Source organism: Fusarium fujikuroi, chromosome FFUJ_chr11 (assembly GCF_900079805.1).
Source record: "Fusarium fujikuroi IMI 58289 draft genome, chromosome FFUJ_chr11".
Taxonomy (NCBI): domain Eukaryota; kingdom Fungi; phylum Ascomycota; class Sordariomycetes; order Hypocreales; family Nectriaceae; genus Fusarium; species Fusarium fujikuroi.
This window is the reverse complement of record NC_036632.1, coordinates 569938-580233: the sequence shown is the minus strand read 5'-3', so window position 1 is coordinate 580233 and position 10296 is coordinate 569938. Positions and strand designations below refer to the sequence as shown.

Genomic DNA, 10296 nt, shown 5'->3' with positions numbered 1-10296 from the left:
GGTGGTCTCCGTGCCTTGAACGCCAACTACGACGGTTCTTCCAACGGCATCCTCACTGAGAAGAAGGGCCAACTTACCAACGACTTCTTCGTCAACCTTCTCTCTCCCGCCTACTCATGGGCCAAGAAGGATAGCCAGGGCGAGCTCTGGACCGGCACTGACCGCGCCACCAAGTCCGTCAAGTGGACTGCTACCCGCGCTGATCTGGTCTTCGGATCTCACGCTGAGTTGCGTGCTATCTCTGAAGTCTACGGTAGCGCTGATGCGAAGGAGAAGTTTGTGAAGGATTTCATTTCTGCGTGGACCAAGGTCATGAACCTGGACCGCTTTGATGTCAAGGCTGAGAAGTAGACCAAGTAGTAGAGTTTCTCAGTCACCTTTGACACATTTTTCTCGATTTACATATTTCTTCTTCATATAGTTCATTCATATAACTGTTCAAACTGCTTCAATGTGTAGCATTGTGTACACCAAAACTCCTCGTCCCCTGATGCAACCTTGATGTTGTACAAATGCGAACTTGCACGTGACAATGTCATATCATCCCAATCTCATCAGCAACCCCGCAACACTCGATAATCTGCTGACTTCACTCAACGAGTCCTACGACACGCATAATGGGACACCTGCTTGACCTCCCGGATGAGATCCACACTCAGATTTACACCTTGATAGGTGATTCAGATCGCCTAGCGCTTTTCCAAGTCATATATGTCAATAAGAGACTGCACAGAATCGCCTCACCGCTTCTCGTCCGTCATTGGCCGCTTCATCCCGAGATCCTACACAGAGAGGCACCTGCTCGCTTCGCACTGCATCTTGTGCGAAATTCTCACCTCCAAAGGGATGTAAAATCGATAGTCTTCGATGACCTCATTCGTATCGAAGAAGATGACCCATTGGTTGGTGTTGACGGACTTGATGAACTTGCTTTAGCAGCTCGTCAACGGTTTCCAGAGCTTGCCAATGACCCTGGCTGGTGCGAAGGACTAGTCACTGCAAAAATAGATCCGGTAGCGGCGCTTCTCTTAGTTCTATGTACCAGAATCGAGAGTCTCAACCTTACGATTCCGTACTACCAAGAGTCAAGACTGCTGGTGTTAAATCTTCTGTCTTTGGCTCTCAGGCATAACGGTCCCCAGCGGCCACTAGACAACCTTCAGCTCGTTGTCCTCAGATGGTACGACGATGACGATCCCGGAAACATTCAATGTGCGGCACCATTTTTCCACCTTCCGAATGTCAAAACACTTGCTCTCTCAGCGTTATCTGACGAGATACCGATCAAAAGCATCTCAGAGGAGAAGGACCAGACTGAACATTCCAGGTTGGGCTTGGATCCTGATATCTACGAGACACGGTTTCCTGTTGGCACTTCGCCTATCGAGGAGTTGTTCTTAGAAGCCGCTTGTCTCACGAACCGTGGACTGCTCACTGTTGTCAGCGCCTGTAAACGACTGAAGAAGCTCGTCTTCACTTGGAGAAACCCCACCCGAACGACTGATGACGGACAAAACAGCGCCCCGCTCATTCTCACTCGACAAGCGTTGCTCCTCCATGCCGCATTTTTGGAGGAGCTCGCGTTCAGTCTTGCCTCGCACCGCTTCAGGCATGACACGAGTTTTGTAAATGCGTCTAGTGCGCGAATGGAATGCCTTAAAGAGTGCTTTGGACAGATGAACAAGCTCAAGCGCCTCAGCATGGATATACATGTCCTCTACTATCGTGACAATTCAAGAAACGAGAAAATGCTGAATTTTCTACCGAGATCACTGGAGCACCTTGGCCTCCAATGCGATCTTGCGTGTTATCAACCACAGGTTCTGCAGCTTGTCGAATTGCTGTGTACGGTGCTGGAGGCTTGCGGCCCTGGTAACCGTTTTTGTTCGCTGAAAACTCTTGAGATATGGCTGTTTGTGTTTGGCGGCATAGACAAAGATCTATATAAGCCGGTAAGCGAGCTAGCGCGGGAAAAAGGCATCAAATTCACGTTTAACCACACATCTCATGGAGGGGGAAGCACGTGGGAGATAATGGGTATGATGCCTAAGCCTTATCCTCCTATCATCAATCCTAAAACAGTTAAGAGGGCGAGACGGGGTTCACTGTTTCATGGATGATGAAAGTTTGGATCCGAACAATTATACACGGTAGTATGTTTAGCAAGACTGAGTCATGTCTCAGTTATGATAATAAATATTGGCCTATGTGTAGTTGTCTCAGCTAAAAGTCTGAGACATGTAATCGAGAGTACTTGTTCTATTTCTCAGATAGCTTACAAGAGACGTAGGCGGAAGGCCTTTGACTTGGATAGACTCGTGTAATGGGCAACATCTACTCTTTATCCTTCATATGGAGGTTCTCCTGCTGCAGAGCTTGCTCATCGTCCGCCGCAAACTTGCTTCGATGCCTCAGTCTCGAACCATACTTCAAGAATAATAATGGCGTAAAGGCAAAGAGACTCGCCACCGCCGCTAAGATGCTCGTGGCAACATTACTACCCAACCCCGTATACATCTGATGCGTGAAGAGTGGAAATACCGCAGCAGTCAACGTACGCGTCAAGCTGATAGCACTGACAGCGCTAGCAGCATATTCTCCATAGCTGTCAGTGGCGTATCCAAAAAGCACGTAACTAAAATCGTTGAGACTGAATCCGATCATTACCAGACCAATCATGCTGACAGGCCAAGGAACATTTGTGACCCGCGGTGGAATGGTCCAGGCGAAAAGCCATAGACCGATGGCAAGAGATGGCGCCGCAATTGCAAACGACGCGATTTTGCTCTCTGGAAGGATGCGCCGGTGGGTTCGGCGGTATTTCTTGTATATGTGGGCGTCGTAGATCCGGGGGAGGATATTGAGCACCTCGCCGATCGCGATGGCGAGAAATGCGAGACTGGAGCTGTTCTGTGAGAAGTTGAATGGCGGCGCGGTGTAGACTATGGTAAGTGATTCTGTCAAGCCGTAAATGAGACCGAAAGCGATGGCGCATAATACGGCGCAGAAGAAGACCAGGGGATCTGTTACAAGGAACTGCAAGGGTCGGAAGAGAGCGTTCTGCGCAAACGTGGCCACTGTAAACCCTTCTCCCTCAACATTGCTAGACTTGACATCTTCGATAGCAGTCTCTTCCCGTATTTCCTTGATAATCTTGTCGAGTAATTGGTTTGCGTTTGACTCCTTTGTGAAGATGCATGCCGCAGCGGTGGCAGCCATGACAATTGTAGAGATGTAGTATACCCAGCGCCTAGTTTAATTTCAGATCAGAAAGCATATCAATTGCTCGTAGACTTACCAGCCAATGCTCGAAGTGATGTATGTCGAGTAAATTGGGCCCAGTGCTAGTCCCAGCATACCGAGGATGGTATAAATGTAGACGACCCAGATCCTATGTTCAGCATTATACATGTCATCAAAGTTGCCAAAAGCGACAGTCGCTGGAATTGCCGCAGCCACGCCTTGGAAGAACCGACCGAAGTATACACCGATTATTGACGGCACCGCGGCTACTATCGCCGAGGAGATGCAGAAGATCGTTGCTGCAATGATGTATATGGTTCGTCGTCCGAATACTTCTGAGATGGGTGAGCAGAAGATGCTACCTATGGTTTGACCCAACAAGTATCTGTTTTCAAAATCAGCAATAGCATTGCCGCCCTGATTAGCTTCGAAGCTTACATGGTGACGAAGACGAAATAGGCCATCGTTCTGCTGACACCGTACTCCTCTCGTGCCGAGTCTGCAGTGGCTGTCTGGAACATCATCAGAAGAGTTATATCCGTAATAGTGACCAAACTGACCCCAGAAGAGCTGATCGCCGTCATGTACATCTCCAACCAGCATATGAGAGCAGCAGTGTATGTCTTTGTCCCAAAGCTCCAATTCCGGGGGTGTTGGCCAGCATCTTCATCCCAGCAAATACGATTGTCGCCGTCGACATGAACTCCCTTGCCTTGAACAGCATCTTCAATTGAGCCCTTTTTTGTCATTGCGCTTTCCGGAGATGATTGCGTAGATTATTGAGAACTAATCATAAATTGACTTGTCTGTCACAGCTGCGGCAAAAGAGTCGCTTTCGACAACCTCCGTTATTCCAGACTTCTAAGCATGTATCATGAGGAAGGTCGCAAGAAAGAAGGTCTAAGGGATAGTCTACATAGGGGGCACATCGAAATCCTTGCATCGGGCCCCTAGACGATCGATCTGACGGGCCGTAGCCGGATTAGTGATCGATCGGGTGTGTAGGCATCATCTGCCTCTACCCGTCCCTCATGTGCTTACATCCAATCATCAGCTGTGGATGACGTTGAAGACTTTGATCGTTTAAAACTTGTGCGATAGTTTTAATATCATCTATTTTTGAGACGGGTAGGAAAAATCCGAGCCCTTTGAAGATTACTCTTTGCGCATACAAGCTCGAATTAAACATTTGAGAAGATCAATGACGCGCTGTCGACTATCAGCATCACCACTTGTCCTTTCTGAGACCGTTTGTGAAACCGCAGAAAGCTTGTGAACGGATTCATACTAGCATCTCTCCCATTATTCTTAAACTACCTTGTATTGAATGGGTTTAAAGCTACCGCCATTAGACTTGCCAGCTGAACAAGCAGTAATAGCAATAATGAGATCCATCTCCGCGACAAAGTCGATATGATCACCAGCCTTACTGATAGGTGGCTCCACCGTGAATTTGCCCGATTTGCCATCTACAGGCACATTCATGAAGCAATTGAACGCGCAAGGAATGCGATCTGGCGCGATGTCGTATTTGCTTAGCGCAAGGGAGAGGTTGCCGAAACAGCCGTGGTGCGGCTCCTTGTCGCCGTAAATGATGCGGAAGGTGTCTTTGGAACATGGCGTAAGCAGAAAGTCGTGACGTCCGCAAGTGTCGTCGATAATTTTGAGCATGACATTGCTGCGGTTAGAGTACAGCGGGTGGTTGGTTGTTAGGTAAATGGTGTCTGCATAGTCAAATGTGCGTCCATTGGATATGACCTCGTCTGTGTCGTGTCGGTTGAATGCCACAAGGTCAGAGACTTGGCCGCCTTTCGGATCGACCACTGTTAGGCGTTGGCCTTTGTTGACGAAGAAAGAAGTTCCTGTCCGGGGCGCCAGTTCGATGATGCCATCGGGCAATTGTCTAGTATCCTCCATTCCGGGAGTTCGGCAGGGGCTGTGATCAGTCGATTGTGGCAGGTTAAGTGCTGAATCGAGGTGAACCGTGAATCAAATGGTAGATATTGAGGCCGTTCCAGAAACGGGACGGTTATTGAGCTACGAGATATTCCATGACTTTGTAGTATTGAGCATCCTCAATAGTTGGCAGATTACAGCAGCAACTCGTAATATTCATCATTGCTAGTTTCGCTCTACCGCAGGCCTCGCATTATTAGACATAAAAAATCTATGCCTAATTAAGAATTGATCTGTACAGAAGTATAAACAGGCTTAACGGCTTTCCTTTCATCTAGTGTAGATCATTTGCTGGATCCTGATCAATCAGCTGAGGGACCTAGCCCAGAGCAGTCGATTTGAATGCCAGCTGTGACGAGTATTACGAGATCACATGGTAATGTTGATCAGAGGGTGACCGCAGCATTCCGTTGTCGATGATGCGACCATCAAAGGCATGACCTCAGTGGCTCGTGTTTTAACACCCGGGAGGATCCACCTTTCCCCAGACTCGATCTGTCATCCCGATAAATCTGGGGGAGCCACAGAAGACGACTGCACCACGAAAAGCTGCAGCAAAATGATTTATAGCGTAATTAGATGATAAGCTAGAAGCTTATCTCGGACAATTCTTGCAGTTGATCGATCTGACAGCCGATGCTTGCTTTGCGCACTTTACCTCGAAATGGTTTGCAGCCTATTTACACATCGGAGGAAAAGTTCCGGCCGGGATATATGTATGCATCATCGCTTGGCGCATACATCATGTTGATTTCATTAGTTCTATCCATAGAACAATTTCAGCAACAACCATGACGCTATTGGGAGTTTTGTGTTACGGATCTTTCCCAGAAGCCTGACAGCTCAATCCGAGACTAGCTTCCGATCCTGGCACTTCAGTCAATTCACGTCAATGACTTATACTTTGTCCTCTTGGTATTATGAACATTGCCAGGTTGCCACTATGATAGTACCTATAAGTTGAGTCTACTCCCACTTACAACTGATACTGAACTGGCATTCTCTTTGAACATATGACGTGCTATTACTACGTATTCTCAAACTGCCCTCATCATGCAGCTTGCTATCATTGCCGTCATCTTATTCACCGCCGTTACGGTGGTGACCAAGTTAATACAATTTCGAAAAGCCCCTATCAATCAGTTCTTAAAGAAGTTGAGATTTATAGCGAACGGACTCACACTCGGGACACCTCCGTCGAAACAGGAGGAAGCCGCCTTACGCGCCGATGACGGGAATGAAATCCCTTCATCTTCATCAGCGGACCTGTTGACGAGGTTCGCGACTTACTCATCGTGTGCAATTGCAAGACTGACATGCTATCAGGACTGAAGTTGAGACTCGGTTCGGCAAGGATACTTGGCAAGGCCTTGCGTACCACGATTTCAAAAGCGCAATATTAGCCAAGGGGAGTGGCATGAAAACCTTTCCTTGCGTATATGCCACCATGGGATATCGATCAGACGACCATCGCTATGTTTTCCTCGAGTCAGACGACCCATCATCGCCCCATAATGTGCGCAAGGTATCTCTAGCTCTAGCCGAGTATCTTCGCATGTCAATCTCTCTGGGTCCTAATACATCACTCGTCATCATCGGCGCCCCCTCCGAGAAGCAGCGAACTGTCGAAGAGTATAACCGTACCTTCTGGGACATGCTTCGAGGTCTTCGTATCTGCGATCCAAGACCTTGGCCAGAAGATATTCCACAAGATACAGAGGATGCTAAGTGGACGTTTTGCTTCAATGGAGAGCCTGTGTTTCCGGTCATGTTGACCCCAGCACACCAGAAGCGATGGAGTAGACATATGAGTGTACCGGTGATTGCACTGCAACCGAAGTGGGTGCTGGACAATCTGCTTGGAACTCCTGAGAAACGAAAAGCTGCACAGAGCAAAGTTCGGACCTTGTTACAGAAGTATGATACGATAGGTGTCAGTCCGGATCTGACCGCTTATGGTGCAGTCGGTACTAGCGAAGCCCGCCAGCTATGCCTACAGGACAAGAACGAATCAGTTCAATGCCCATACCGCAACTTTGATAGCTAGACAATAGAGCTACAGAAGTAGATAATAGATTTCTTTGCATTCCTTATCACACGCCCCTTGGCGAGCAGCTCTCACTCATGAATCAGAACTTGGCAATTTGAAGGAGCAGTTCGGTGGTGCTGCTTATACGTCAGGTATCTTGCATCTTCGTGTGCGACTACGGTTGGATTGGTCAATCAAGCAGAACAAAAATTATACGGTTGAACAAGTCTTGATGATAGAGTGTAGTTTATTGCCGACAGGACAGAAGCTACGGGCAAGGCTCTATGTGATCGGCTATCTTGCCTAGTCCGCTGGGCTATGACAACTAAGCTTCCATTGCAACTCGGACCTATTCACTGTCAGAATGTGTTACCAAGTATGAAGAGTCGATATGATGTACCTCTTTAGCTGTGTCGTAGTCAAACATCCATTTATCAAAGGGCAGAGTGTTGAATGGTGCATTGCCGTCGCCTTCACCCATGAGTAATGCCCTCTGCTCGTCCGTCAACTCGGATCCCGGGGGTTTGCCAGAGTTGTATAGCTTGTAATTCCACGTCGAGCCATTCTGAAGTCTTGTCACCCGAGGAATGCGAATCTTCTCCCATGTCTCGATTGTCGTCGGCACGTCCCGGCTGCTCTCCGAGAACAGTATGGACAAGGCATCTATATCCTCCACAATAGAGCTGAATCCTTCCGCCAGGTTCGGAAGCATGGCATGCGCCGAGTCTCCAAGAAGTACCAGCCTCCGCTTCGGACTCGACCACGTATCCAAAGGTTCCAGTCTAGCCAGCCGCCAGCGGGAGCAGCTCTGCACCATGTTCGCCAAAGCAACGACCGTGGGGTTGAACGACGAGAAGAAACTCTTGACGACTTCACTGTCGTCAGTCGCATCAAAGAGCCTTTTCTCACTGGCTTCGCTGTCTGCAGCACCGTGTTGAATCGAGAACATGATGTTGAACAGGCCTCGATGGTGATTGTACTTGCCGATGGCATATCCACCGTGGCCAGCCCACATGATGCCATTTTCTGACTCGGGCTGCTGACAGAGGGATTTGGTTCTCTCGTCATTGGCGAGCATTTCGGCTGGGATCTCAGTTGGGTAATGCGTCGAAGGCGCTCGGATCACGGTGAGACGAGATGGGTCGACATGAGAAAGAACTTGAGATCGCAGACGAGACGATATCCCATCAGCCGCCAAGATCAAATCTGCCGTGACTCTACTGCCGTCCTTGCAAGTTGCATATGCGGCTTGGTCATCCTCTTCAACCGTGATGATCTCATTTCCGAAGTGCACCTTGGCTCCTGCTTTGCATGCCTCGTCATATATAACGGTCTGCAACGCCTGGCGATCAGTGGACCACTCCGGAAACTTAGAATAAATACCAGGATTGAGAGTATGCAACAGCTCGTTCGTGTTGCCATTCCGAGTCTCGTGCACTTTGATCCGGGCAGTCACAGCTTCAAAGGCTTCGCGCATCTGCCATCGGTAGAAACACCTGACGCCATTTGATCTCACAAAGATGGCTCCGCTCGCAGTGGATAGCGATGGAGATCTCTCGAAAAGGTCGACTTCATGGCCGTCGCGCGCCAATCGGCACGCTGCGGTGAGACCTCCTAAGCCTCCGCCTGCAATGACGATGCGTTGTTTCTTCACATCCATTGGTGCTGACAGGTCTTGCTTAGGCCGGCTTGAATAGCGAAAGGTTGAGAGTGAATGTCTCCAAGGTCGACACGCAAAAGCCTCTTATAATCTGGCTTGACTTGTTTAGTAGTTGCGTCACATCGCATTAGATACCGTTCCATGATTACGGACTGAAGGTAATCTCACATAAGATACAGCGGCGTAATACAGCGATCATAAGCAAATATAAGCACTAGAGGTCATTAGCTCGGAATGTTGGAGCAATTTCATCCGAGGAAATTAGGATATAGCTTGTACACAAATTGGAAGTCACAAATCAAAACAGTTACAGACCAGTCAAGATGGGTGGTCTAAGGCGCTGCACTCAAGACGTTGTCTTACCTAGTTAACTAGGAAGCTTTGCAGTATCGAAAGATTCTTGGGTTCGAATCCCAATCTTGACAAGTTTGAATTTTTGAATTTTTTATACTTGGTCCTAATTTTATTATGAGGTTTTTCCTTTCCCTCTTAAAGATAACTTAATATATTTTTAAATATTATTTAAAGGAGCATTATAAATTATTAACTATTAATAAGATAAAATTCTATCAACATTTTAGGTGCTTAAGTATTTATGTTAAACTTCCTTATTAAATCCTTAAAGGATATTAACTATACTACAATAAATGCTAATTTCATTACTAATTCGTTACAGTTACCCTCCAATATCTACTATCACATAATCGCATTCCCTCTGCTATGTGGAGGTCAACCTTAACAAGTCACTCAATAAGGCCAATAATGCAGAGACTAATTTCAACGACCCTAAGCGCGGACATTAATATTAAAGGAAGCACTTATAAGATGAGACTGATGGAACTTACGTCGATACACAGGCAAGTACCAGTGCGGCAAAGAACAGAGGCTCCGATGGTTCAGTATCATCATCAAGAGCGTTACCACCCGGCCACCAATCTCGGAACCATCCGAAGCAAGCAAGGCAAGCAATTGATCCAAGGGTAATGAAGCAATGTATAACGAAGCTGAATGATGGGCGAACGGTCGGAAGAGTCTTGGTCACTGAGCAGACGAGTTCTATCAATGACCAGCAGAGTGCCGTGACGAACTTACTGATTAGCCGACAGCCTGATAAAGAGTCGTAGTAGACTTACCGCCGGACCTAATATTCCAATAGCGACAGCATTCCTCGATGCAGGGATAGCTGCAACAACAATGCCCGAGATTGCAACACAAAGGACTAATACTCGCAGAGCCAGGCCAAGGTTCCTGAATCTCGGTGGCTTCTGTGGCTGAGAAATCGCGGTTTTGGGATCGTCTTCCAAGTCCATGTTTATTGATAGGGCTGATAAGATAGGTAACAAAGCATAGTTGACCTTCAACAAGGTCATTCAAGGAAGCGATGCCATCACGCCTCTTTAAGGGTTTC

General features: G+C 47.7%; 7 protein-coding genes; 3 read left to right on the top strand and 4 right to left on the bottom strand.

Moving 5' to 3' along the window:
- Positions 1 to 351, top strand: part of FFUJ_11438 (probable catalase 2) — a gene marked incomplete at both ends in the record, with an annotated part of 2743 nt that extends 2392 nt beyond the window's left edge. The window contains one exon of the mRNA XM_023570337.1: positions 67 to 351. Coding sequence (XP_023437463.1) covers positions 67 to 351 — 285 coding nt within the window.
- Positions 352 to 617: 266 nt separating this feature from the next.
- Positions 618 to 2120, top strand: FFUJ_11437 (uncharacterized protein; the record flags this gene model as incomplete). The annotated part of the gene is made up of 1 exon (XM_023570336.1): positions 618 to 2120. The coding sequence occupies one exon, from the start codon at positions 618 to 620 to the stop codon at positions 2118 to 2120; it is 1503 nt and encodes a 500-aa protein (XP_023437462.1).
- A 214-nt stretch (positions 2121 to 2334) lies between these two features.
- On the bottom strand, positions 2335 to 3992 carry FFUJ_11436 (related to multidrug resistant protein; the record flags this gene model as incomplete). XM_023570335.1 has 4 exons in its annotated part: positions 2335 to 3250; positions 3299 to 3628; positions 3682 to 3755; positions 3804 to 3992. The coding sequence occupies 4 exons, from the start codon at positions 3990 to 3992 to the stop codon at positions 2335 to 2337; spliced, it is 1509 nt and encodes a 502-aa protein (XP_023437461.1).
- A 559-nt stretch (positions 3993 to 4551) lies between these two features.
- FFUJ_11435 (uncharacterized protein) lies at positions 4552 to 5160 on the bottom strand (the record flags this gene model as incomplete). The annotated part of the gene is made up of 1 exon (XM_023570334.1): positions 4552 to 5160. One exon carries the CDS (start codon positions 5158 to 5160, stop codon positions 4552 to 4554), a length of 609 nt encoding a protein of 202 aa, XP_023437460.1.
- Positions 5161 to 6252: 1092 nt separating this feature from the next.
- On the top strand, positions 6253 to 7246 carry FFUJ_11434 (uncharacterized protein; the record flags this gene model as incomplete). XM_023570333.1 has 2 exons in its annotated part: positions 6253 to 6476; positions 6526 to 7246. 2 exons carry the CDS (start codon positions 6253 to 6255, stop codon positions 7244 to 7246), a joined length of 945 nt encoding a protein of 314 aa, XP_023437459.1.
- Positions 7247 to 7553: 307 nt separating this feature from the next.
- FFUJ_11433 (related to salicylate hydroxylase) lies at positions 7554 to 8888 on the bottom strand (the record flags this gene model as incomplete). XM_023570332.1 has 2 exons in its annotated part: positions 7554 to 7577; positions 7629 to 8888. 2 exons carry the CDS (start codon positions 8886 to 8888, stop codon positions 7554 to 7556), a joined length of 1284 nt encoding a protein of 427 aa, XP_023438106.1.
- Positions 8889 to 9631: 743 nt separating this feature from the next.
- On the bottom strand, positions 9632 to 10198 carry FFUJ_11432 (uncharacterized protein; the record flags this gene model as incomplete). XM_023570331.1 has 3 exons in its annotated part: positions 9632 to 9674; positions 9734 to 9975; positions 10022 to 10198. 3 exons carry the CDS (start codon positions 10196 to 10198, stop codon positions 9632 to 9634), a joined length of 462 nt encoding a protein of 153 aa, XP_023437458.1.
- Between the last annotated feature and the right edge of the window lie 98 nt (positions 10199 to 10296).